This window comes from Melanerpes formicivorus, unplaced genomic scaffold (assembly GCF_026170545.1).
Source record: "Melanerpes formicivorus ecotype bairdi unplaced genomic scaffold, bMelFor1.0.p_v2 SCAF_16, whole genome shotgun sequence".
In the NCBI taxonomy this organism is placed as follows: domain Eukaryota; kingdom Metazoa; phylum Chordata; class Aves; order Piciformes; family Picidae; genus Melanerpes; species Melanerpes formicivorus.
In genome coordinates this window covers 6,899,354-6,926,401 of record NW_027142368.1, presented here as the reverse complement: position 1 = coordinate 6,926,401, position 27,048 = coordinate 6,899,354, and the positions used below count along the sequence as shown (strand labels likewise).

General features: G+C 41.2%; 3 protein-coding genes across 26 annotated transcripts in view; 2 read left to right on the top strand and 1 right to left on the bottom strand.

Moving 5' to 3' along the window:
- Positions 1-5,073, top strand: part of OVCH2 (ovochymase 2) — a 30,239-nt gene extending 25,166 nt beyond the window's left edge. For 7 of the 8 annotated variants that reach the window (XM_068147923.1, XM_068147924.1, XM_068147921.1 and 4 more), the window contains 6 exons: positions 392-472; positions 1,103-1,289; positions 2,689-2,758; positions 3,310-3,505; positions 3,790-3,941; positions 4,250-4,829. In XM_068147923.1, the coding sequence (XP_068004024.1) occupies positions 392-472; positions 1,103-1,289; positions 2,689-2,758; positions 3,310-3,505; positions 3,790-3,941; positions 4,250-4,462 (899 nt within the window). In that variant the 3' untranslated portion in view covers positions 4,463-4,829. The other variant, XM_068147927.1, reaches the window with a different exon arrangement.
- Positions 5,074-6,881: 1,808 nt separating this feature from the next.
- CYB5R2 (cytochrome b5 reductase 2) lies at positions 6,882-18,510 on the top strand. The gene is made up of 10 exons (XM_068147934.1): positions 6,882-6,994; positions 7,080-7,226; positions 7,948-8,020; positions 9,690-9,796; positions 10,696-10,825; positions 11,593-11,676; positions 12,161-12,246; positions 13,027-13,126; positions 13,457-13,647; positions 18,362-18,510. The coding sequence occupies exons 1-9, from the start codon at positions 6,980-6,982 to the stop codon at positions 13,627-13,629; spliced, it is 915 nt and encodes a 304-aa protein (XP_068004035.1). The 5' UTR covers positions 6,882-6,979; the 3' UTR covers positions 13,630-13,647; positions 18,362-18,510.
- PPFIBP2 (PPFIA binding protein 2) overlaps positions 18,362-27,048 on the bottom strand; it is an 88,274-nt gene continuing 79,587 nt past the window's right edge. For 13 of the 17 annotated variants that reach the window (XM_068147901.1, XM_068147907.1, XM_068147912.1 and 10 more), the window contains 11 exons: positions 26,433-26,577; positions 25,125-25,157; positions 24,437-24,575; positions 23,671-23,799; positions 22,965-23,115; positions 22,672-22,783; positions 22,190-22,278; positions 21,342-21,464; positions 20,555-20,680; positions 19,700-19,888; positions 18,362-19,309 (listed from right to left, as the gene is read on the bottom strand). In XM_068147901.1, the coding sequence (XP_068004002.1) occupies positions 19,121-19,309; positions 19,700-19,888; positions 20,555-20,680; positions 21,342-21,464; positions 22,190-22,278; positions 22,672-22,783; positions 22,965-23,115; positions 23,671-23,799; positions 24,437-24,575; positions 25,125-25,157; positions 26,433-26,577 (1,425 nt within the window). In that variant the 3' untranslated portion in view covers positions 18,362-19,120. The remainder of the gene's footprint in view (positions 19,310-19,699; positions 19,889-20,554; positions 20,681-21,341; positions 21,465-22,189; positions 22,279-22,671; positions 22,784-22,964; positions 23,116-23,670; positions 23,800-24,436; positions 24,576-25,124; positions 25,158-26,432; positions 26,578-27,048) is intronic. The other 4 variants (XM_068147908.1, XM_068147902.1, XM_068147905.1 and 1 more) reach the window with 3 other exon arrangements.

Sequence of the window (27,048 nt, the reverse complement as noted above, 5' to 3'; positions counted from 1 at the left end):
GTAATAAAAGTTAACTTGAGAAATGGCCCCTTTGTGACAGCATAAAGGGCTCTTCAGTGAATCTGGCTATTCAGAATTCTTTTGCTCTAGGAGATTCTCATCTAACACATTGTTTCAGCAAAAAAACCAACCTGTTGTGACATTAAAGAAAGGGCCTATTGACTGGGGGAAGAGGAAAAAAATTCATCAACCCAAAACCTCAGGGGTTGATTTTTGTATTAGAGCCTTTTGCATTTGAAATGGCACTTTACTACCCTGTGAGGATGTAATAGCACAGATCTTTACTGTGGAAATGTATTCTTTCTACAAGATTTACCATAAAAGTGATTTTTAGTAATAGAAATCTCACTCAAGATGGGCTGCTAACATATTTTTTATTTTCATTTGCTAGATTTAGATACTTTAGATTCAACTAGTGAAGAGGAATTTACAGCTGTGGATATGACTGAAGACAAAATACAGGTTACAACAAGTAAGCCAACCCGAGTTATGTTTTCTTCATGGGAATAGGGACTTTGGACTGTAAATTGTTTTCTCCAAATACTTAATGGATGCAGTTGTTCCAGAATTTTTCATTAAGACATTTCAAGGAAATACAAAAAGATGATTAGTAACACTTTCGAGCTTTGGCTTCAGAATAGCAGAACCTGATTTTTGTTGTCTCCATCTTAAGTCAGTCACAGCAACACAGTGACATTATTTTATTTCTGTGTCAGTTTATTCCTTCTTGATTTGGTGAAAATAAAGAGTACAGGGTACCTGAAAATCACCATCACACTAGGCCGCTCCATTTTCACTCCAGACCTTTATGGAGAGTGAGATGAGTCCATACTGATTGAAGATTTGAGGCTGAAATTTTGAAAGTAAGCAGGTGCTTTCATGTTGGTGAAGCTTTGATTTTGCAGAGATCATTTCCTCATGCTCTCACTAAACTTTTGGATTCTTTGTAATGAGGGAACTTGAAAGAATTAGCAAAAAAAGAGGGGGTGGGGAGGGGAGGAAGCTTGGGAAGCTGTGGGGTAGCTGTTAAATGGACTGCTCTTAGTCTCTCCAAATCTTAACCTCTAAAGTCATCTTGAACCATGAGTGCTTTCTGTTTCAGATGATAGTTGTGGAATGCCTTCAAATCAGCCCCGGTTTATCTTCAGTAGAATAATTGGAGGTGAAGAAGCTGTACCATACTCATGGCCCTGGCAGGTCAGTGTACAACTTGCAGATGAGCATATCTGTGGAGGAGCAGTTCTTGCCAAAGAATGGGTTGTCACAGCTGCTCACTGCTTTAATTCTAAGTAAGTACACGGGGTTGAACCCTGCCTTGGGTATATCTGTAATTGCGCAGTGCCTTTCTGCAGCATGGGGACTCTGCCTAGGGTGACTGGCACAGTTTCAGTTACCACCTATCACCAGTTTACACTGGCAGAATGGCTTCTAAGGAAGTAGCCTGCATCTGCAGGCTTGGTTTTCATTCAGATCAGTTTTCAGAAGGGATCATCCTAAGTCCCTTGTCATCCATCACTTACTCTTAGGTAACTTCTGTGTATTTGGATCATTCACAGAGCATCCAGGCAGATTTTGGAGGACATACAGAAGGCTTTTATGCAAAGGGTTGATGCTGTTCCCTTAGTAACAACTATTAAGACCCTATCATCAATCTGTTAAATCAGATTGCATGGAAAATTTTATCTTTATTGAGAGAAGCCAAAAGGATGGTCTGTGTGACTTTAGGACCTCAAAAAATACTTTCTAAACTGCAATCTGTATTTATCTCTTAAGCCAAATACTACCTGTTTTGCAATTCAAACTAATCACAAGTACTTTAATTTAAAATTCACATATATTGGGACTTTTTTTATTATTTTTTTTTTTTTTTAAAGTCCTCCCAAGATTGCTGAGAATTAGGTATTTGGGCCTGTGTTCAAACAAAGTTGCAATTACTTGAAAAGGAGGATGAGCTTTCAGAATCCCCACATGCTAAAGCTGCTTAGATATCTACAGTCCCCAGTTCTTTCAATTCTCTTGCCCATTCCCATAAAACTGTGGATCTGCAGTGCAAGTGCTCTCTTTGAATTTTGGACTTTGGCTTCAAAGTTTCTAAATACTATGCCAAAATTTTGTCAAGAGCATTGTGCTGTATTCAAGGTACTCCTCTACAAGGAATTAGAGAGGAATTCTGGGTTGCATGTTGCCATCACATCAGAATTTGTGTATGTGGGTTAATGTTTCTACACAACTAATTTTATCAGGGAGTTATGACAGGTTTACAGGCAGTGAGAGGGTTTGGCCATGAAAACAAAAGGTGACATTAAATATTTCTGGTTGGGGGTTTGATAGGTGGTAATGTTTTAGAGGTCACCCATTTTTTCCTAAAGAAATTAAAAGGTAGAGACCAGCACTGTCCCTCGATGATGTGGACCATGATGGTCTTGTGTTCTACAGCAGACACCCCAGTCATTAAAAAAGTTCACTCAGTTCACTGGGTGTTTGGGAGATCCCACTGACTCATCATGAGAATACTTCATGTTCCTAGAAGTCAGTGGGAAGACTTTCATATATTTTTGTGGGTGTATGGGTCTCAGGACTTGCAGGCCTAGGGATATGCAGGGCCCAAATATCTGTTCCAAGTGGGAAGGTGTTAAGATTCACATGCTCTTATACTAGCCTGAGTATGTCCTTATCTTTTTTTGTAAGAGAACCATACAGAGACTTATGGATGGTGGTAGCAGGACTTCATGATCTTACAGAACAAGAATACAGACAGGTACTATAAATTCTGCTTAATAGTAAAATATAAATCAGTCTTGCAAAATATCTTTTAATATAAATGTGTCTTTGAGATTATTTATGCTGGAGCAATCTCACAGCCTGCATGCTGACCCAAATGCAGTTACACAACAGCTTTTGTGAGACTGTCAGAGAAACTCTATCAACAGTCATGAACTCTAAAGCTCAGCACCCTGGAGCGTGTGGGAGTGTGGAGTATATTGTCTCTGAACTCCCTGGTGACTATCACCAAAACAGAAATAATTGGGGCACAACTTTCTGCTTTGCTCAGACAGCATGATGTGTTTCCAGGACCTTCCTTTCCTGCACTTGCTGGATGGGAGTTTCCTGCAAGTTCCCTGATGCACATCCAAGAAGCATAATCTTGACATGTTAGTATAAGAAAGCTTGTGGCTTCAGCAGCTGCTTTTAAATGTGTCCTACTCTTAAGGCATCTTGTATATGGCATGACAATGTATAAAACCAAAGTTACTGAAAGACTCAGATTTCCAAGTCATTCAGAAAGTGTCAATGTCCTTGCTTTCCTAGAGAAGGTCAGTAAAGCAGTACATTATACATCCAAGTTTTAATAAGACCACTATGGACTCCGACATCGCCTTACTGCAACTGGACAAGCCCTTAGAATTCAACCACTATGTGCACCCGGTGTGCCTCCCTGCCAAGGAGGAGGCAGTTCAGCCCTCAAGAGTGTGTGTTGTCACAGGATGGGGTGCACGTGGAGAAGGTATGCAGGCTTTGCTACTTGGAAGGTTGTGCATGCTGTAGCTGTGTTTCAATTACTGTGTTCTCGTGTTGTAACATTCATTCTGTCTGTACATTTGTTTGTGGAGAGACGACACATTAAAAAGTTTTCTTGTGTAAGATCAGATAGACATTTAGGGAAGTGGGTGGGAGGAAAGAAAACAGATCATTCAGGTTGATACCATTTGAAAAGGGGAAGAAGGAAGCTGCTTTCTGGAATCACAAATTGATGCCTCTACTGGTTTTTGAGATGTTGTTTATTTCCAGACAGAGAAAAGGGTAAAAAACTGCATCAACTGGAAGTCCCTATCCTGGTGCTTGACACATGTCAGAGCTACTACATAAATCTTCCCAGTAAAGTCACCCAGAAGATGATCTGTGCTGGATTCCCTCTAGAAGATGGCAAGGACTCATGCGCAGTAAGTTTCACACATCGCCTTCTGACTTTTGGGGTATCACCAGGTGGGTTCTGGAAATGGGAGTGTTAAAACCTCACCAAGAGCTGTTTTCGTGCAAACAGGATGTAGGTGACGTACAGTAAAACTCTCCTTAGTAGTAAGATAGTAATTACTTCTAGTGCAAAAGGAAATACTTCCTTTTCTGTCTGGTGTTACAAAAGGAACTCCCCAAACACATGAGCATCCCAGAGCTCTTGGAGCTGATCTGGTAATTTGAAAACCTAGGGAGTGATGTTGGCACATAACAAGATTCCTTTGTCCTTGTACAGGGTGATTCTGGTGGCCCTTTAGTTTGTCCTTCAGAAGATAACTTAGGATTTTACACCCTTCATGGAATCACTAGCTGGGGCTTAGGATGTGGAAAGAAGAGCTACCCAGGAGTATACACAAATGTTGGTGCTTTTGTTGACTGGCTCAAGCAGAGTGTTAACAGTAGTGGTATGTATGAGGGGGGGAAAAACCCCAAACAACATTTAAATTAATCCTGTTGATAAATACTTTATTTGGGGGTCTTTTCTAGGGTGCCATTTTTATGTTTGAGTGTCCAGCACTTCCTGAAATCTTCACTGTTTAAAGTACCCCAGCTGAATGCCCAGAAACAGACACATCTAAATCAGCAGTCATTTCTGAAAATCTTAACTTCTTCCAGACCTATTATTATTCCCCTTTCTGTTGCATTTCTTGTGGTGATGAGTGTGTTTTCCTTACTGCTTCTTTACTGCTTTGTTTCTCAGGGAGGGAGCAGGGAGGCATAAGCTTAACACATGTTAACAGCCGAGTCCACTTCAACAAGTTTGCAGCGTGCCTTTGACAATCTTTGCAAGGTTTACCCTGTTTTATTTTTCTCCTCTTTACAGATCTCCCCATTTCCATGGTGTGACTGTCACAAGAACAGTTTGATGGACCATGTTGTAAAGCACAAGTGTTGTTATTGAAACAAAATTTGGTGAGAGTGTGTTAGTTCATGATTGGTAAACAAGATTCCAATGTGGCTGATGCTTACCCTGGTGAACTTACTGCTGGTTTTCCTGAATTGAGACTTTAGCTTTGCACTTGCAGGCTTCTGACACTCTCTTAATCTGTTTTACAAGGAAAGAGAGGGGAAAATAAGCCACCATATGCCAAGCACTTCCTTGAAAGTAGTACTGGAGAACATAAAAATACTGCAGAAATGAGATTAGATAAGTGTCTGTGTAATACAATTGAAGGAGCAGTCAGTCATTCTTCCATTAAGGTCTATGAGTGTTACCTCTGTCCCTGAGAGCACCCAGACAGTGGCAGTAACAGGGTGTCACTGAGGAGCAGAATGACATTGTCTAGTCAGTAGTGATGAGAATCAATCCAATTGCTGGGAAAAGGGTATTTTTAATATAGTTCCTGTCTTACTTAAACAGAGTTGCTTGAAAAGGTTCTACAGGCCAGGGGCCTTTGGCATCATACAAGAACTGACAGCTATCCTAATGAATCTGTACATGTAGTTGAAGAGGAACTGTGTAACCCACACTGCAAACTGAGCACATTTAATTTTTAAATAATAGTTTGTTTAATGCCCAAATGGCTTCACACACAAGAAATTGTGATGACAGGCTCCAATTAGCTTTGCAGGCTGTTCTGTGCACAGTCTTGGTATTTAAAAACTAGATCAGTACGATGATACAGTGGGAAACACAAGCAGGCTTCTTTGACTCAGTAATCCAGAAAATAGAATAAAAGAAAGAATGGTAAACATCTTCAGAGGTGTCTCCAGTTCAAGCACTTAATGCCAGAAACTAAATACAGGTTTTTTCCATTTTGTTCCCCAGCTACAGAATAATCTCTCTGCTACAGAATAATCTCTCTACTTTATTCCCAAATGAGTATGGTAAATGTTTTTCGGCAGTTTCTTTTCTTCTCTTAATTGTAAAGTGCTAGGCAAATAACCCCACAAAATAATCTGGAACAAACTTTGTGTGGAACTATGAAAATACTTCCTAGTGGGAGGACTATGGACAAATTCAGATTAAGTGTAAGGCACATTTGTATTACATTATTAATAGTCTGTTCTATGTTTAAGCTCTCTTCAGAGAGCAACAAAGGGAAAATATCCTCTGATTATTTTATTTTCCCCATTAAGGATATTTGGTAATATTCAGGTATGGGTAAAGTTGCTCACAGTATCAGTTTGACTATGCTGGGAGCAGATCTGTCCAATCACTTTGTTGCTTTTCTGTTCTGCTTAACAGAAATGAGATGACTTAAAAAATTCATCCTAAATTAGTTGTATTTAATAGTTATTTACTTTTGGTTGACTGTGTGATGTTTACCTTGTGTATTTCTGTAAGCATGAAGACCTACTAGACAAGTAGTTTAGTTTTGATTTTTGTTTCTTGTATCTTTATAATCTGTTTTAAGACACTGGTATGTTTTAGCCAGGATGTGAACTGTTTTGGGATGCAAATGAAATCTGATTTAAAAAAAATAAATCAGTGGAATTCGTGTAATAGAATTTTATTTTTAGATTTCCCCATATCGATCAGAAGCCCATATTCATTCTTTACAGTTACATAAGGCTTTCCTGAACCTCGCAGTCAAAAGGTAAACCCATTTAACGCAGGGCTTTAGTGTTGGACGCTGTCGCACTGTTTGGTGCACAGTGGGTCTGGCTGCTTGCCCTGCCCGTGTTGCGAGTGGCGTTCTGCCATCCTGGGGAGCAGGATCCGCTGCCCACACCGCTCCCGCAGCCCTTCTGGCACCGACATCTGCGCGGGACGGGTAAACGTTGCTACAGCCCTGGGAATTCCTCAGTCCCGTCAGCTTTGCCGCGCCGGCTCGCCAGGCGGGGATGCGCTGTTTCAGGCTGGGCTGTGGGAGGAGCAGGACTTCGAGCAGGCGTGCAGCCATAGGCCGGCTCCAGCCGTCCGACTTGCCCCCCGCCAGCGTCCGCCTCCCGCCGTGTCGCGCCTCTGCCTTGCTGGGGCGGTGAAGGGGCTGCAGAGAGGGACCTGCGGGCGGTCGCTGCCATGGAGGCGCTTGTGGTGAGGGGTTGGGAGGTGGTGGAGGTGGCCCCTAGAGCCGGGTGCAAGTGTGTGGGATGTTCTCCTGCCTGCCTTCTCCTCGCAGGGTGCGCCTGTGACCGTCGCCATCGTCGTGGTAGCTGCATCCGCCCTTTTACTGCTGCTGTTCAGAGGGACAGGCCGGAGGGAGAACGGCCGTGTCACCTTGCAGGACCCCGAAACCAAATACGCTCTGCGGCTGGTGGACAAAGAGGTGACCAAGCTCCTGAACCCCTTCCCTCATTCCAGCTCTGCGGTGGTCGTGCCGAGTCAGCCGGGGCGGTTGGGCCGTTGGCCAGGGGAGTCTGAAGTGGTTGGTTCGTTGGGCGGTGGGGGTCTGAGAGGTGGTTAGTCTTGGGCTGCCTCAAGCTTTGGGGCTGGAGAAGCGTGCAGAGATCTCAGGGCTCGGCTGTGATTCCCGCAATCATGCTGCAAAGTTTCCCTAAGGTAGAGCAGGATTCTTAGAAACGTTTATGCCAAGGCTGTGGTGTTGCAGTTGTTTCCAGAGGATAGTTGTTACTTTGTATGTTTAAGTCCTAATTTAGGACTCTGTTTCTTCTCTGATTCCTGTCCGGTGTGCATCAGGTGGAACGCGTTTCTGCATGCCATGTCTTGCCTGAACTTTGGTCACAAATTATGAAATGTGCTCATTTGCCTTGGGCAAGGGAGGGTTTCCAGATGATCCGTGTGTAAAGCTTTGCCTAGATGGGCAAAAAGAACTCCTTTCAGAACTAAAGAACAACAGAGTGCTTCTGAAACTTCTAATCAATTACATTTTACTTTTAAAAGTAATTTCTGCTTCCCTTCCTAGCATTTGGCCTGCACGCTAACACAGAACAGGCTTGCTGAAGTGTGTTGTGTTGAGGAGACTTTGAAATTCAAAGCAGTGGTGCTGTTGGCCTCCTGTTGATTTTTACTGTTGTTTGCTCTTTTAGGAAATCAGTCATGATACTAAGAGATTCCGATTTGGGCTGCCTTCACCAGATCATATATTAGGATTACCTGTAGGTAAGCACTGAAAACACTTCATTACCTATATTTTGGGTTTCAGGATTTATAACTGTACTAATGGTTCTTGGCCAGTGATTGCTGAACCTCAAATTCCCAAACAAAACAAGGCATTACAAGCTGTGTGTGAATGCTGCTGTGTCAGAAATGTCAGCTTTCACAAAAGATTGTATTTCGTATCTTTTCTGTACACTTTGTTCTGCTTGTGTTAAATTTTGTGATGTAATTAAGAACAGTGAAACTGAACTGAGTCTGCTGGAATTCATCACCAGTCAGGATATAAGCAAGAACTATCTGTCAAAACTTACTTGTTGTGCGCATTCTACTTCCATGTTGGAAGCCCTCAGTTTCTTGTCAGCTGTTGTGCTTTTGGCAAATGCAGTCATACTTGCATACAAGAAAGAGAACTCTTCTGCCTGGGAAGCTTGTAACTGTTCTGTGCAAAACAAAGGGGTAGATACAACTACTGCATAGGAAAGATGCAGAAATATTCAGAGCACTTCCCTTTGCTTTGCACATGTGTATAACTTTATCTCACTTTCCATAGCATGGAGCTTGTTCAGTGCAGCATTGACAAATTCTTCTTTCCTGTACCCTGCAAAACCTGATGGCATTGAACATTGGACCTTGAATCAGTGGTAATCTGTGCAGGGCAAACTATCCCTTTATGATGGGCAGATGTAGCCCTGTTTGTTCTGTGCTGTATGGCAAGTGTCGAGGTCTTTGCCATTCCATGCTGTGAGCACGTTGTTCTTGCACGCTGTCTGCCAAGGGCAGCAGTCTTTCTGCAGATTCTCTTCTGCTTGTATCAGAGAGTGCAATTGAATGGTCCACATTAGCTAGACAAATGATAAAAGAATAGAAATGTGCCCTGCTATACTTCTGTGTGTCCAGGCTTTATTCTTAACAATTTAAGAGGTTCCTGCTGTCTGCTTCTTACCAGGATCATTTTACTAAAACTAAGTGTTTTCTGCTAGCACTCTTCCTGTTTTTCGTTTTTCCATACAGCCTTGGCTGAAGAGACTACTCTTGCCAAGGAATTTCACTTCTTTCAGTTGGCATAAAGAAAAGGGTGCCTTTTAGAGTCTCCTTCTTGGAGCATTAGGCTGGGCAAAGAGCCCTCTGTGGACAGCAGTGTCCAGCCTGAAAGCTTGCAGTGTTACGGCAGCAGGAGACACGGGAGAAGGAATATGGCCTAAAGCTTTGTTCTGCATGTCTTGGTGTGAACCTCTGGGAAGTTTGCTCTTAAGAGGCTGCTGTTCCTAAACCCTAATGCTTTTTTCTGTCCCTGTGTGAACTGCTGTGTCCTTACTTTTTCCACTCATTAACAAATATGAGAACAGTAGAACCCAGGTAGAAAGCACTTGAGAATGAGGAACAAACTTTCTATATCACTATTTTACTATAAATTTCTTACTTTCCTAGCATCTTGCTCTTTGATTCTGTAATGTTCCAGCTCTTCTGAGTTGCACTGTACCCCAAACACCCTTGCAGAAAAAGAGACTAAATGTTTTATACAGCATTTATATGGTTAAGATTTTCTCCACAGTGTTTGTGTTTAACAGGTTAAAACAGCTGACTTGCTCTTGTCTTTTCCTCCAGACCCGAGGAAAGTTTGAAGCTGGAGATGAAAAAAATAATCAATCAGGTTGTAATTCTTTCTCCCTAGGCCAACATGTTTATCTTTCTGCAAAAATCGGTGGTGGTTTGGTGATTCGGGCCTATACCCCAGTGTCCAGCGACGAGGCAAAAGGTTATGTTGATTTAATTATAAAGGTAAATTTTAGTTTCCCTTAGCAGACAAATTGCTGACTGGAAGGAAGGAAGGTCCTTCATTTCAGTGAAAGAGAGTTCATTTTGATTGATCTTCTTTTGAATGGGATGACTGCATGACAAACAACTCACTGAATAGTAAACTGTAAGCTGTGTATCTGTTGTGTCCCTGAGTGACAGCACAGGCAGGGTAGATGGGGAAGGCCATTAGGGTTAAACCTTGGCACTACTGCAGCAACTTCCCTAGTAATTGGTAACACACAAATAGCAATCACTCCCTCAAGCTGCTTACTCTAAGTAGAAAACAAGTCAGTAAGAGCTGCTATCTTTGGTAACCCTACAGCCATTGCAGTTTTAAATCTGTAAGCATCAGCAGTTACTCTAATGGGTTTATTGATTAAGAAAATGGGATACTGAAACAAGGGAAATCCTTTAAGCAGAATGATTTTCAACCCAGAACTCCTGGAGTTTTAAAATTCTTTTCTGTAATAAATGTTGTTCTTGGGCAAAAACCTGAGCTTTTTTTGGTGTGCTCTGTCCTTCATGTTACAAGTGTGGTGAATTGTTATTAACTCCCTAATATTTATTGTATGTTTTGAAAGGTGAAAAAACTACCATGTGGTTGAAGTCTATGGGGAAGTCTTAAAAAAGCAAAGATACAATGCTCTTTTCAGAAGGAGTGAAATGAAGCCACCAGTATGTAACCTGCCTGCCACCTAGTCCTGTTCACCTGGCTGTCCACCTTCCTGTTGCAAGGCACAATAGATATCTGAGAGCAAAGAATTGCCTGGATTTCTTTCCTAGAGGCTGTATTTCAGACCTGCAATACTGTGTTGTACAGCTTTTAATGCTGTCTGTAGGAAACTGATTGGTTGATAGCATATAAATGATTGTTTTTACAGGTCTACCACAAAAATGTGCATCCCAAGTTTCCAGAAGGTGGAAAAATGTCCCAATACCTAGATGACATGAAGATTGGAGACCTGATCGACTTCAGAGGGCCAAATGGACTCCTTGTGTATAAGGGGGCAGGTAAGCAGGAGAGCAAAATGGAGTACCTTGTATTGGTGGTTTTCAGAGGTGTTTTATAAAAGTTGAAAACTATGTAGAGAATATTTTTCAGTAAGTTGAAGAGAGAAAATCCATAATTACGGTTTGTGGCCTAAACCACCCTCAGAGACAGACTAACTTTTGCGACAGTTGTGGAGCAGTGGCAGAAATCAGCAAGGTCTTCCCAACACAGGACACTGGAAGGTAGTCATCTAGCTGCCTGAGTGTATCAGGGTTCTCATTAACCAGAAATCAATTACAGTAATAAAGTACTTGATAAATTATGCAGACCTAAGCTTTCCTGATTCTCATCTTTGCAGGGGCTCTTACTTGATGCTGCTTTAATTACAGCTTCAACACAGACACACACAAATGGCTAGATCCATGGTGCAAGTGAGGGTGATGATGGCCTAAGAAGCCTGTTTCTATGTAGTAGGGATAGTAGTTACCTTTATCTGCCACTCACATTCACAGTGGCCAGGTTCCATTCTAGGCAGAGGTGTACCAGTCCCTGAGTTGATGATAAATGTTGGATAGGAGGGAAGGAGTAAATCAGTTGTTCAGAGCTAGGACTGGAGCTTACAAAGAGGTTTCTGCTCTTTGTGCTCAGTGCTGTCACAAGTCCATGTAGTTTGTCCAGAAGAGCTGTCCTGATTAGTTATAGGCTATAGTAATTTATTCCCATGGAAGGTGTATCTCTGTCTGTTTTGGGACTTAATGTACCTATAGGTTTTGAATATTTCTCCTAGGTACCTTTCTTATCAAGCCTCATAAGAAGTCTGAAGCAGAGAAGAAGTTTGCAAAGCATCTTGGGATGATAGCTGGAGGAACAGGTAAAGCTGTTTTCATCATATGGAATGTCTAGGAGAACAAAGGTACTTTATGCATGTGTGGAGTATCAAACACTTCAGTAGCAGAGCACTTTTCTATGAATGTTTGGCAACAATAAGGCTTTCCAGTGGCTTGAGCTGGGTCCTAGGAGCTGGCAACTTCAGTTATAATCTTGATTTACTGTGGGAGCTCAGCAAAGTCACATCATATTTTGGGAGAATGTCTTGAGGGTGAGGTGTCACTGTATGTGGCAGAGCATGATAAAGAGGAGAGCCCCAGATACAAGTAGTATGGTTTGGGTTTTGGTTTGAAATGGTTTGTAATACCAAGAAACCTCCAAGCTCTGCGTTTGGTGTGGGTCAGAAATAGGGAGGTATGTAGCCCTGTGCAAACTAAACTCCACTGAAGGAAGGCAGATTTAATACTGAAACTGCAGCTGTAGAAAGAAATATCCTCTTTTTTTTAACCACTTTGTGTTTTTAACAGGAATAACTCCTATGTTGCAGCTGATTCGTCGTATCACAAGTGATCCTAAGGACTCCACAAAATGTTACCTTCTTTTTGCTAATCAAGTGAGTATATCAACTCCTGTCCTTTAACAGCTTCTGCTGGCCTTTGAGCTTTATAAACTGGTGGGACAATTGTCCCTGGAAAAATCACTTCTCTGTTTCATCCTCTTCCCAGAACTTTGGTTTCAGCCATTTATGAAAAAATACTGAGAGAAAAATACTGTCTGACCTTTAAAATGGTCATTGCAGGGAGGAGCGGGAAATGGTTATAATGGAAGTTCTTAATAGATTGTCTTTGGTCAGAACAATTTGGGAAGGAGGAACAACACAAAAATTATTCACAAGATACTGTCATAGTTCCTGTGATCATCTGTTACTTGTTTTGAAGATGGCTCCTCAAAGTTTCACTTGTACTCCCTAATTTCCTGTTTTGGGGAATAAATAGTGCTGATCCTGCTCATTTTGCTCCTCCCCTGATTCCAAAGAAACAGGCTTTTGCTCTGTTAATTTGTTTCTCCAGTTAACCTTCACCATGTCGGTACAGGGCTCTATTTGCCAGGATCAGCAACAAATTCAGCTAACTGCCATTTTAGCCTGGATTAAAAAAATGTCTTCAAATTGCCATCTTTAAGGCAGGGTTCACGTGGATGTAAGTCTCAAAGTCTGTTGTTCATCTGAATTTATAGAAGCCTTTAATGATCACAGCTATCATGTGAGTGGAAAAAAAGAACCATTCTTGGTTTGAAAGAGTCATTACATTTGTCTTGTTGAGTGCCAGATGCACTCATGCTCTAGAGGGCATCTTGAGATGGTTTGGAGCTGAACAGCAGCCTTATTTTTCAGACAGAAAAGGATATATTGCTGAGAGCTGAGCTGGAAGATCTCGCCAAGAGCCATCCTGAGCAGTTCACACTGTGGTATACACTGGACAGACCTCCCCAAGGTAGGCTCCTGGTGCACACTGGGAATGCCTTTGCTTGTCTGTTGTCCAAGCGTCAGAGTTTCACTCCTGTTCCCTCACCTATTGTCTAATTTCTTTTAAACCTGTAATTCACAGACTTGTGTCTTACCAAACAGGTCCTTGTTATTAATGTTCTCTCTGTTGGAAGGCACCACTGGGTTTGAGTTCAATGAGAGATTCACCCTCTCTTGGCTTGCAGTGAGAGTGGCATAACTTGGCCGATTCGGGCTACTGTGTGGTTACAACATGCTGCTTAAAAAGGCTTCAGACTGCACAGACATTAAGATGAACAGTGTAATTTCTTTGTTTCAGATTGGAAGTACAGTTCTGGCTTCATCACTGCAGACATGATTAAAGCCCACCTCCCTGCCCCCAGCAGCGAGATGCTCATTCTCATGTGTGGGCCACCACCTATGATTCAGTTTGCTTGTCAACCCAACCTGGACAAACTTGGCTATCCCAAGAGCTGTACCTTCTCTTACTAACACTGTTGTCACCTTTTTGTAAGTACTTGCATCCTTCCCTACAACTGGTGTGTAACTGTGCAGTGGTTTTGTGTGTTTTAACTACTTACGTGTAGTTTCTGCGCCAAGAAGTAGAGAGATCTTCAGGTGTGTGACAGACTTCATCTACACTCTGAAGTTAGTATGAAATGGCCATGTTGAGAAAAGAAATTTAAGTGTAGTTGGAAAGATAAAACAGAGATAAAGCCACTTCTTTGTCAACATGGGGATGGAATTCATGAGAGAGTTATTTCCTTTAGTGAGTGCTGGGGAAGCGGAGTACAGAGAGCAGTCAGTTTTGGTGTGTGTTTAGAATGAACAAAAAAGGCTCTGTTATAGCATTACCAGGAACTAGTAAGTTACAAGTGACTAGAATTTGGGTGACATGCAAATTGCTTACTACTGTAACAAATTCTCCTTGATGTGAGGTGTATTGAGGAGGCTAACATGACTTCATGTGAACTGCCAACTATATCTGGAAGCTCTGGGTAGATATAGAGACCTAATCCAGCAATGGCACATTGCTTGCACATCCTTCTCTAAGCACAGTGGTAGTTTATTGGGCAGTTTGAGATTTGCTTTCCTTACAAGGAAACATGGCTTCTTCCTCTTTGAAGCTATGCTGAATAGATCTTACACTCAGCTAATGCCTCATCTCAGTGTTTTTACCACATAGCATTTCTTAGTTTCAGTGCCTGAAGTACTGCATATTGCCAGGAGTTGGCTTACACATTTCTTCTAAGGTTTGACAAATCCCTGATCCAGAAAACTTGTTTCCTTTAGATGCTAATTAAAATATTTATTTCATATATTTTTTAGTCATCTAAAGCAAAGGAATCTGTTAATTAAAAACTGACCAGGAGTTTTATACTTAATCAGTTACATTTGTAGTAATAATTGAAAGACAGAGGTTCAGACTGATTCTGTCCCTGATCAGAGATGTATATTTCTGTTTGAATCATTTCAGTCAACAAGAAATGGAGAAACATTTGGAATTTATTTATAGTAGTCACATAGTCTTAATATATATACACCTGTTTAAAAACCCCAGTAGTTTTGTAGATTGATTATTCACAGCCCAGCTGGTACTACACCAAACAGAGTAATAAATGCATAGATTCATAGAATGGTTGGGGTTGGAAGGGACCTTAAGGATCATTAAGCAGAATCTGAAAATGTGCTTAGATTATCCCAGTGATGGTAAGGCTGCCTCTGCTGGGGCAGCTCATGTAATCTGTAGAGCTGCAATAACTCTGCTGGCTAATTAACCCTGCAGAGAATTTCAAATGCCCATGATCTGGTCACCAGTGTTGACTGCAGTGCCAGAGTAGAGATTTAATACTTTTTTATTAAGCTTTTTTGGCTTGTTGATGTCTGTGCTTTCTCATTCCTTCAGATTTTTCCAATATCATTTAATTGTTAAATGACTGGAAAAAATTGCCTTGGTTTTACCACTTTGGAAAATAAAACCTTGTATTTAGCCTTTAAAATCTGACCATACAGTACAGGGTCTGCCATGAGAGGCTCAGGGAGTGAGGACTAGAACAGCTCATCTTCGAAAAGTGCCACTGACAGCTTGCAAAGAACCTTTGCAGCATACTGGGGACAGTTACTGGAGATTCCCCCTTCATTTGGAACTGGGAATGAGCTGGCTTTAGGCTATATCAGTATGTAAAGAAATCTAGGTATTTTAAACAAATACTTATTTCATTATGGTACTTGCCTAACACTCTTTAGTCACATTTTACACATCACAAAGCAGTAATGTTTGTCTCCTATTGCTAAATATTGTATGAAAATCTATCTGTAACTGGAACAAAAAGAGAACAAAGTGAACAGGAGTATTGTTTACAACATCACCAGTTCTCATGCAAGTGTTGAAGTGTTTCTACTCTAATCTCCAGTCCTCAGGGGTTTTTGCAGCCATGTTTAATTAATCAACTAGCAAAAGAAATATTATCCCTGTCTTCCTGAGCATAAGTACCATGTTGCAGACAAACCAGGTATGGGGCCTAGAAAAGGGTCTGAACCATTTTGACTGTTGAGAAGGCTTCTGAACAGGTTGATGCTTGCAAATGTGGCAGCAGTAGTCTCAGACAAATTGTCAATTGCAGGAAGAGCCTATTCAAGACTTCTAGTTAAAGAACTGCCATTTAAAACCTAAGGAATGGATCACACTGGAAATTGTTACTTACCCCTGCATGGAGCACAGCAAACACCATTCTTAAAGTAATTTCTCCTTGACAGTGAACATCTTAGTGCTTATGTAAAAATTGCACAGTAAAACCCCACTTCAAATGAAGCACCAGCTTTTGAGCACATCAGTTTCTCTGGTAGTCTGCAAGTTCATCATCTGTTAGGTGAAGATTAGTGAATGTGCCATCTTGTCATCCTCCTGATAACAGCAAGGGCTTGGTGGATAGTGTTATGTTCCATTTTTCCCATTCACACCGCACTTGCTTAGAGAAAGAGGGAAGGACAAGTGCTAACAAAAGAGATGAGAGATTAAAATCCTTCTGTGGATAACAGTCTCTGGCAAGACAGCAATAGGATTTAGTGAGCCAGTGCTGCTGCACTCAGAGCACCCATCTGAATTTCTTTGTGGCTCAGATTAGTCCCTGTGACACAACAGTATTGGTGATTCCTCCATTACAAGTTAATTATAAAAATAAACATTTGCAAAAGATCTTTGAGACAACAGAACATAAACATATCATGTACAGGACAACTGAGTAAAAGGGTAAAGCATGAGGCCAGTCTTGGCTTTCTTGACTCTGGATACAGGTACCAGACCTCCCTCAACACCTACTTCACACTTAGTAATATGGAGACTAGTGTGGAGGAGAATTGCCTGTAACACGTTGCTACATGGACAAGGTTAAGTGTTGTGTGCTACATCTCACTAGCAGAAAAGAGGTAAAGCTTTTCAGTACTTTCAGGCTTTTCCTGGCCACCTCTCGGGCCAGGCATGAGGTATTATTAGTATTCTTGGTCACAGTGAAGCATCATCTACAGTCTTCAAAGGTAGGTGTTAAAAACCTGCTGTCATTCAGCATTTCATCTTGGCTCAACATTGTCTGGAAAAAAAACAAGGTGTGAAGGAGTAAGTACATTCATGTAGAGGCCTGCAGTTAAAACATTCAGCTGCAATGAGATCAGATTCACAACAGAGGGAGTGAGAGGCACATAAAACTAAAAGGAGTTCTTGACTGCAGCTTAAAGTAAACTATTATTTGCTGGAGGAAATTCCCACTGAGATTGTGTGGCATGTGACTCAACCATGTTATGCAAGTCTTCATTATACCTTTCAGCTCACTTCTTAATTAGCTGCTGTGGAGTCAGGAATTAGTAGTGATTTTTGTTTTCCATGGAGTTTTTGCTGTGGCTGAAGTGGTTGATGGTAGTTACTTGCAAAAATCTTTGAAGAACAGTTTTCATTTAAGGGGATGAATATCTGTCAGTGCATCAAAGGTAGCAGTACAATTATCACAGTATAACTAAGGTTGGAAGAGACCTCGAGGAGCATAGAGTCCAACCTATCAACACAGACCTCATGACTAGACCATGGCACCAAGTGCCATGTCCAGTCTCCTCTTGAATACCTCCAGGGATGGTGACTCCACCACCTCCCTGGGCAGCACATTCTAATGACTCTCTCGGTGAAGAACTTTCTCCTCACCACTTCTAGTGCAATTTAAAAGCAGGGGGATTTAAACTGTGAATGTATAGCCAGGCTATAAAGTGTATATATAGCCTTAACAAGAATAGGGACCTGCTTACCCTTAACTACTATCACCACTGACCAGCTTTGAGTGAATTCTAGCAGAGTACACTTGTGACTTTAAGAGGAGGGAGAAATGAGTACATACCGTAAGATGGCTTATGCCTTCAGAAAGAGCCCCTATTTGCATCACTGTTCCTTCTGAATGTTCCATCTGTAAAAGCAGTCAGGAACTAGTTCAAATCAGGACAGCACACACAATATTATTCACTCTATATGCATCTTTGGGAGGTAGCAGTGCCTGGATAAATGAAGTTTAGTAAGTTTAAAAGCCCTTATTTCTGTACATTAACAAAAATGCCTCCATGCCATGAGGTACATGAAAATGCACTCAGCCAGAGGAAGAAAGAATCCTGATCAGGAGAGATTGATTCCACTGTAATTCACACAAGAGCAGCTTAACTGATATTGTCAGTGTAGGGTAACATTTTCCAGATGCTGTAGTACTTAAACTTCTGGTAGCCTTCTTTCACAGGCAAGAAGAGTCCTCTGTGATACAGTCCTGCCTGTCCTTACAGAAAAGGTGATCAGTTCTAGGGCACTGAGATTTCACTGCACACCTACATGCTCAGAAGTTACACATAACTTAAAAGACTGTGCTCCTAGACCCAAATCCAGTGGTTTTGTGATGCCTGAACACCTGCAAGCTCAGGGCCCAAAGTTAATCCATTCACTTTCAACTCCTAACTGTGCAAGTGGACACCCATTTTGTAACACAGTCAGGATTGGGTAGTGTCCCTGCTTATGAGAAGTGCTGTGTTTTACTGAGGTGTACATTGGAAAAGACGCGTGTTAGATAATGAGCACAAACAAGATGTTAAATGCAGTAAACCATGCAAATGAAAAAATTGCTTCCAGTTAGAGAATGGTCACAAAACTGAAAAAAACAACCCCAAAACTATCAGGCTTAATGTGTTTTCTCTCTCTCTTAAGGTCACTGGAGAAAGAACAGTTCACCCCAACTGCTTTGTCTCTTGTGTGCTGCCAAAATTCACACAAGCCTCCAGGAGCTCCATTTTTCAAGGTTCATATCCCTTTACACAACAACAAACTTGACTAAAATATGATGGGTTTTAATCTTTGTCTCTTTGTCTGGACAGTTTAATTTACAAGTTCATTACTGCATAACAAAAGTGAATTATTTAAGTACTGGTTTATTAATCTTGTTCATTACTGATGCATTGGTTTCACATATACTGTCTAAACATAACTAATCCCCCCTGTACATAATGGAAGAAAAATTCAGTTGGACTGTTTGAGTAATGTCTCTTAAAATATATATTAAAGTACAACCAGATTGTATAGGTCAATAGCTTTGTACAAATTAGTCCAAATAATTACATTAAAAACCACCCATGGAGATAATGAAAAGGTAGTGCAGCCGCATTGAGGCTATGAAAGCTAGAAGTACAAAAGTCTTGTGTTTACTGCAACCACCACCTTAACTGCCCAAATACCTCAGTCTTCATAGTGTAAAGGTGTTACAGTCCTGAGAAAGGGCTTGGAGGTGGAGTTGTGATGATGTTGATTAAAACAAATGAAGCTGGCATTCTTAGTAGAAAACTCTTTCCAGTGTCCACACCCAATAATTTCTCAATGACTTCATGCAGATGTAGCAAATACTTTGTACATGCTCATGTTTGGTTATTTGCAAGCTTTGGAATGCATGGAGAGGATGAGATGAGAATGGCATCAGTCAGTCTGTCCCACCTGATCCAGTTCCCGGTCAGTGAATGGACTAAGTCCTTTGTAGCCACCATAGTTTTTCTGAGTACCATTTGCAGCAGTTGGGTTTGTATCCATAGGACAAATGTAGTCTGTGGATTCATCAAATTTCTTTTTCCTTAAGTTTCCAAAATGTGAAAATCCAAGTTTCTTTGGCTGAAAGAAGATAACAAGAAGTTTTGAATGATAAGCATTAAGATTGTCCTCTATACATTTCAAATCCTCTCCTGTTGCATTTACTGCTGTACTCTAGTCCTTCAAATATCTAGATTCTGAACTAAATTAATGTCATTGTTTTCAAATTGGGAGTTACAGCTGATGTTAAATACCTTTAGGTAATGCTGCTTCTAAGAAAAGACAGAGGGGATTGCATGTTTATTTTAGAAGTGATGTAACCAGATACAAAACTAAATGCTTTGGTATCTGGAAGGAGAATAACACAGTTCTAGAAGCAACCTCTCCCTGCAAGTTTTCCATTTTCTTTATAAGGCAGGGGCAAGGAAGTGTGAAATTCTGGAACACCTGCTTTTTGACAGCACTACATACCCGGACTTTGGCAGTGGTGGTCAGAGGTGTGTACGCTGCTGACTCTGTTATTTCTCTTCTTTCTTGCTGTGCCTCTGGTCCTATCAATACGTTAAAATTGGTTGTTAGGTGGCGTCGCAGCAGGGTCTTCTGAGGTGGAATATTCAGCAGCATTGCTAGCGTGTCACCGTTGAAGCGAGGTTCAAGAACCTGTTGGAAAAGGGCAGAATGTTTTCTGTAGAGGTAAACATTTGACTAGCACAGTAATGGTTTACTATTGCAGAGAGTGCTCATTCTATAACTCAGTTATGATGTGATACTTGCCAGACTTGGAGCAGGATACACATGGAAGTAGGCAGTAAGAGATGCAGAGCATGGTCAGGGTAATACATATTTGTATCTATCATCAATCCTTCTGTGTTTTTGGATTGAACACATTTGTTTTCAGCATTTTCTGCTCTACTCAGTATGAACTTTATCTTGGAAAAAAATATTTTTTTTTGCAGAAATTCTATGGACTAGAAGCATGGTATTTCAGAACATCAGCTTTACTAGGCTGCAAATAGTTCTGATGTTTTGCACTCAAAAACCAACATTCCTGGTCACTGGCAAGAAATGCCATGAGTTACTGTGGCTAAGAGTTCTGTTAAAACCACTCAAAAGCAGCACTCGGTGATGCCTTATCAAAAAATAACTCTCACAGAACAGTTTGGGTTGGGGGTTTTATGTAGTGCTGCTAACCACTCATGCATAGCTCAGATTTATTATTGACTTAGCAGTTATTTGTTTAGTTTTCCTTTGTGAAATTAACATACATGTGTTGTACTACAGTCTGACAGTGTTTAGTAGAAAGACAGAAAAGTGTGCAGTTCTTACAATCAGGCCACCATGCACTCCACTTCCTCGAAGGTTTGGTGCGTATTCTGCCAGATCAACTGATCTGAGCCATTCCATCACTCTGTGGTTGGACCACTGAACTACTTCAGAAGGTGACACATTATTCTGTTGAAATAACCAGAAAAGATGATGATGCTGTAGCCTGGATTGTTCACAATGTGCTCTCAGTTGCCATAAAACCAGCATTCCACCTCAGAGCAATAGTTGTTCCCTGATTCTAAGACATTGTTTCTGTTGAAGGCCTTTTTCAGCCATCCTCTGACAAGATGGCAGGTACAGATAGTCTAGGACAGATGAAACTCCACACGTTGCATTAAGTAGTAGAGCAGTAGAGAGTGCAGGGTGTGAAAACCAGAACATTTTGGCAACGGTGTTATTGTCAACCTTTAATACTAAGAAATTAAGCTATGCTGGCCAGAGAAGGGAAAAATCTGAACAGTCTTTGAGAGCTAAAAATTAGGCAAAGAAAAAGCATTCAAAATTATTTTCTCAGAAGTTGAATTAATTTCTTTAAGCAAATAATTTCTGAAGGGAAGTGCATGATATTTAACTAAGAAGTGGCTCAAAGTCCTTAAAACTGAGTAGATGTTTATTATTACTGCTGAGTTCACATTACACTCCAGAGCTAGAAAGCTGGAAGCCTGCTTTAGAGCCATTCCCTCGTAGCAGTGATTCTATTGGATCATTGTGCACTGCTAACTCATTATCCCCTTTGGCTGCAATCAGGTAATTAGTGCTCATTTAGTCAATTTAAACATTCTTTTACCTCCTCAGCTGGTCTCCTGCGTAGGCAGTGGGGGTTAAAACCGTTGACATGCAGCACGTGAATGGCACATTTAATACTCAGATGATGCAGCTGGCTGGTGACTTTCAGAAAGAGCAGGTCATTCTGTAGAGAAGAGTACAGAATACTTCCAAAACAGGTGCTTTCCCCAAGAAGACAGATGGTTACACTTGCTATGTAGTTTTATATAAACCATAGTAACCATAGTTTAGGTAGAAGTTCACACTTATTGAGAGGGTTTTAAGGCAGGGGTCTTGGGGTGCGTTGCTGTAGTTGGTTGGTTGAAACACTGCATCATAGCAAGACCCAGCAAAAAGTGAAGGAGAATGTGTAGCCTGTTTATTAAATCCAGGCTCATTGGTAGTTTAAAACACTTAAGACTGTGGCTAAGATCCTGTTGTGAGTAGGATCACTGCAGCTAGCAACACCCATCTAACCATGGGATCACAGACACCATGCTCTCGTAGCAAGGGCTCCTCAAGCAGCATAGACCAGGCTGTACCCTTGATAAGTAAATTAGACTTTTTTATTAGCACAGTTAAACCCAAATACTTCATTATCCCTGGGCAGGGAAGCTAAGAAAACACAGTGGCTCTGTGTAGTGCAAGGTTTGCTGCTAAGGTGACTAGAGCTGTACAAAGCACTGGAATTGCTGCTCATCTTTAGTTTACCAATACTACTGCTACCTTGGTGTGGAGAGTTGCTACTGGTGCTATTTCTGTCTTGCAAAAAATTCTTTTAAACATTCACCTTCAAAGGAAAATTGTAAAATTCTTTGCTCAGTCTGAAGTTAAATTGGGTTAAACTGAGGAAAAAGGTTTTTAACTTACCACAGTTAAGTACTGCAACATTCTCCCATCAACTCTGGCTTCATGAAACTGGTCTTTGTACTGAGGCAAACCAATGTCATCAAGCCATCCTGCAGATAAAAGAGCAACGGTGTACCCAACTCCAGATGAGCCAAAATGAAGCATTCATCTTTTGAAAGGGCAGCCTAAAACCAATTCCACCATACCCCTGTGATAACTTCACACAGTGAATGAGCGCATACCTTTTGCAGCATAACAGCTCTTGCTAGACTGAGGCCCCCCCAGCACTGACTTCCCTGCAATCCCAGAGTTCCTTGTGGAAGATCCTACTGTACAACTGTATATTTGGAGGTCAAAAACACCACAGAAATTCTCATTCTGTTGGCTTGAAACTTGGTACTCTTAACAAGACGTTTGGTACCTACTTAAAGAAATGTATCAGGCAGTCTATGAACTGCACTGGGGGAAATTCCAAACAATTCCATGACAGTTCAAACACTTACGTGTCACCCAGATATGATCAAGTTGTGCAGACTTCTCATCCTGTTTTGCATTTATTGATTTAATGGCCAAAACTAATTTCTTCCTGTGCAGTGGATGCTTTATTCCCATCTCCTGCAACAATAACAATTAACAAGTAGTCTGCCTTGTCTCTGGCTCTCTGCTTCTCTTTAGGTGTCTTTAAAAATTCATAGCACACATTTCAGAAAAGCAGAACTGTCAGCTGTTTGAAGGGGTCTTGTTATACAGAATCCATGCATACAGGGGCTTGAGAGAAACAATTCTAGGTGATTACCTTCTCCATGTCCTGAGGGGTCGCAGTTAACAGCGTGTGGCCTGAAGTCACCCACTGCCGTGCAAATATGACGTACTGGCCGAGGCCAAAGTCCTCCAGCCAGTTACAAACTCTTTCAGTACTCCACTGAGCAAATGGAGCATTGTAGTCACTGAAAAGTACAGGAAGGGTTTAAAAAAAATAATCTTACAGAACTGTGGTTATTGTCAGCAAGCTCATCGTGTGCCAGAGGCAGAACTACAGCCTAGGGATTGGTGTGCTTTGCTCTGTGCAACAGCAAAAGCTGAGAGCCAGTCCTGCAGTATATGCTGTGGTGCTGGTGTCTGTTGACCTGGCTGCCCACAGTTGAGGGGCATGGGGGTTGAACAAGAATTTCCCATTTTCTGTTTGAAGACAGGAAAAAGGGAATTGCTGAATCCTCATCACTTGGCAGATATTCTCATAGGAGATGATACCAAGTTTCCATGTGCTTTACACAAGGTGAAATTTTTGCCACTGCCAACAAACAGCTAGTGCTGCAACCTGCAGCTGAAGGAATGCAGCCAGGGGAACTACTCAGACATGTTTTCTACAAGACAAATTCTTTCCAGTTGTTTTGGAATTCCACAGGAAGTGGATTGGGAAAAATGTGCTTCACCTAAGGCAGGTTTGGCTGCTGAGCACACTGAACACAATGTGCTGTGCAAGGTAAAGAAGAAACCATTACCTTTTCTGGCCTTTGGTTTCTTTTGATCTGGATAACCGAGGTCCAGCTGTTGCTCGGAGACCACCTCTTCGAAACTCTGCCAAGCCCAGATCGTCTGCAGGGAAGTTACCTGACTGAGTTCTTCTTATTCTTTCAAGAAAAGAATGCCATGACAGTAGTATTAGCTTGTGACAGAGAGGATTTATTTCATATACGACAACTAGAAAGTGTATTGAATTTCCTGTAAACCACAAACATCTAATTCAAGGGGTAGCTCAAGTTCCCAGCAAATGCCCTCCAGACCCGAGGAAAAGAAAAGCTCTGCAGAGCAGCCATAAAACCCTCAATCCATTTAATAGTCCACACTGGAGGCCAGAATTGCTGTCTCAAAACAGATAAAATGTGAACACAGTAAAACTCCTCAGTCTTTCATGTTCTTTTCTTCTACTTTCTATCTTTTTATTTTACCTGATAGCCTGTTGTAAAGAACAAATTATTACCATTTAATTTTTCATAGCTAATGAAATTGTTGGCATTCTCAATTACCAGTATTAAGATGAGAGCAGAGTGTCTTATTTCTTCCAAGAGCATGACAGTGCTACCATCCGTTCTCCTATACCCAAGTGTAGATAAAGATACACCCAAGCAGTTCCAGAGCTGCTTTCTCTCTTTCCTGACTTTCAATTCCTGCTGGAGGTAATTGTGGCTTTTGCCAAGAACCAGGTTCATTCTCAGCCAAAATGCTTTGGCAATCAACATAAACAACCCAAAAAACCAAAGGCCTTACTTTCCCCAGATTTTCTTGATCCCTTTTGGACTCTTTCTGTTTTCTGGAGACAATGGAGACTGTGGACCTGAATCCGTTCCCGAAGAAAGAGGTGAAAGGTCATCAGAGACTACTGTACCATCCATGTTCTCTGTTTCTCCTGGGTTAAGATAGTCACATTTTACATTAATTAGAAACCAAGTTGTTACCTGGGAGAAGAATGTTTAGATGCAGAACATAAAAAAATGTTCTTGTATTAAAAAGCCCCACATGCTTAGAAAGTGGGGGGAAAAACCAGCAGCTGTCCATGTCATATGTAATAACACACTGGGTAACACACTGGGTAAAAGAGCATTGTTCCTTCTTAAATTTGTGCTTAAATACTTGAATTAAAGGTCTTCAGACAAAAGCAGATTCCTCAAACTCTTTTCCTATTCTTAATACTGTTAACTCCTCCATCAGAGTCAGTGGGACTTCATTCTGTTGAGTTCAGTGGAAATGGAATGAAATCAGAAATAAGTATCAAACAAAATCCCATCCAAATGTGGTACAGCAAAAGTTGTTACCTCATTTCAGTGCTGCACTTAAGGTGTTCAATCTGGATGGCCCACTCGCGATTAGTATTTCATAGGGAAAGGGAGGAAAAAAAGAAAGAAAAGTGTGCAGCAAAATCTGTGTTAAGAAGTTGCATCTTGTTTGGATACAGTACCTAGCACTGGTGCACTGACACTCCTGATGCGATCTTCAGTCATCCCAAGAAGCAGAAAGCCAGATGAAGAAGCAAAGAAGATATAAAACACCAGCAAAATAAAGTTACAGAAGAGCAAAGAAGTAAGGCAAGCATTAAAAGCAGAAACAAAAAGTAAAGAAGCAGTTATGTTTGACATGAAAGTGAGTATGAATTGGTGGGCACAGGCCCCATGAATTCTGCAGAGTTCAACAGACAGTGGTGAGGTGATCATTGATCTGTTGATTGGGGGGGTGGGGGTGTGTTAACATATTAAGCACACACTACAGAACTCCACAAAGCCTGCAGAATATCTGAAATGAAGCATATCTGAGATTACATCAGATCCCTTTGAAATACAGAATTAGAGGTGTAATGAATTTAGTGCACATGCAAGAAGTGAACTTGCATTAAAAATTCTGTTAATTCTGTATTTAGGGAGTCATTGCTGCTTCTATCAGAAGAAGATTTTCTTACTGTATCCTTGGAGGATAATCCTGCAGTTAAAGACATAACAGCAGGGCTCATGCACTGCCTGCATTGTTGCAATCACAGAAAAACCCTTAAGGAGTCCTGAACAACCCCCAACCTATTGAAATCTTGAAGCCACAATACTCTAGCAGTTTTTAGGATCAGGGGGCCTTAAAACTAATAAACCCCCCAAACAAGACAAACACCATCAAACAAAAACCTTCCCCATAACTTTCAAAGTGTAGAAACATGCAAAATCACATGGGATACACTGATGGCTAAGCTCCCAAGCTCCTTGATCCTTGGCAAATAGCTGTCCATCCTTAAGATCTCATTGAGAAGAAATCAATACAGGCTTCCACACACGGCTATGGTTGTGGAATTGCAATGCACCTGGATTTTCAAAATCCACCTACATGCAAGTTAACTTTTCACCTGTGGGCGCCACAAGCTACAGAAACTGCTCTGATTATTGTCAACATGTTTGCACCTCTAAAAGTTGCACTTTTTAATTACAGATTTCTTGACTTTCATGATGCTCTCCCCACAATTTCCAATGCAATGTCTCTTCATTACTTATGTCAGCAAATTGTATCAAGCGCAACAGAAAAGCTTAAACCCAGTTTTTACTCTTCAGTGAGCTCATGGGGGTATTTGTGCTACATCATTATAAAACCATAGAATTTTCCCTCATTGAATCAAGTCATAACCCATTGTCCTGCCATTGCAGATTATATACTGTATTATGTCCCAGCCCCTCAAAGAGTTTGCTTTTCCCCCCTCACTACACAACCCTCTCAGTGAGTTGTGGATACATACTTAGGCTCAGGATGTTGTCCTCGCTGTCCTTTGTGCAGCACCTGTCTGATGAATTATAAGTTCCCTGTTCTCCATTCTGTAAGGGTCGAGGTAGCTTTCCTGGCAAGGTTTGATACCTGCTACCTTTCACAAGTGGCTTGCTCTGCTTTTTTAAAGAGGGAGAAATGAATGAATACAAAATCAAGTAATGCATAGCATTTGCAATCCAGTATTCAGTATTTGAAAAGTTGAATGTAACTGAAGCTCGTGGTCAGCATGACACCCATCCTCTGTATTTTAGGGCTAAATGGTTGCTGACTACAATTTTTGTCCAAAAGAGATTACTTGACCTAGCAGGACTGTCCAGCAGCAGAGCTCACAAGAGGTGCTACTCAAAGTTTCAGTATACCATACTGAAAGGCAGCTGGCACATAGGCTTTGCTAAAATGAGAATCAATACATCTCAATTTTCCTTGCCTTCATTTTTTCAGTGACCAGCTCCTTCACAAGGGTAGATAAGAATTTCCACACAGATCTGATATTTTTGAGCCTATCACGGTACTTCTCCAGCTAGAGTACGTATTTCACGGGCTTTTGGAGATAGCACCTTACAACTTCTTCAGTACTGAATACAAAT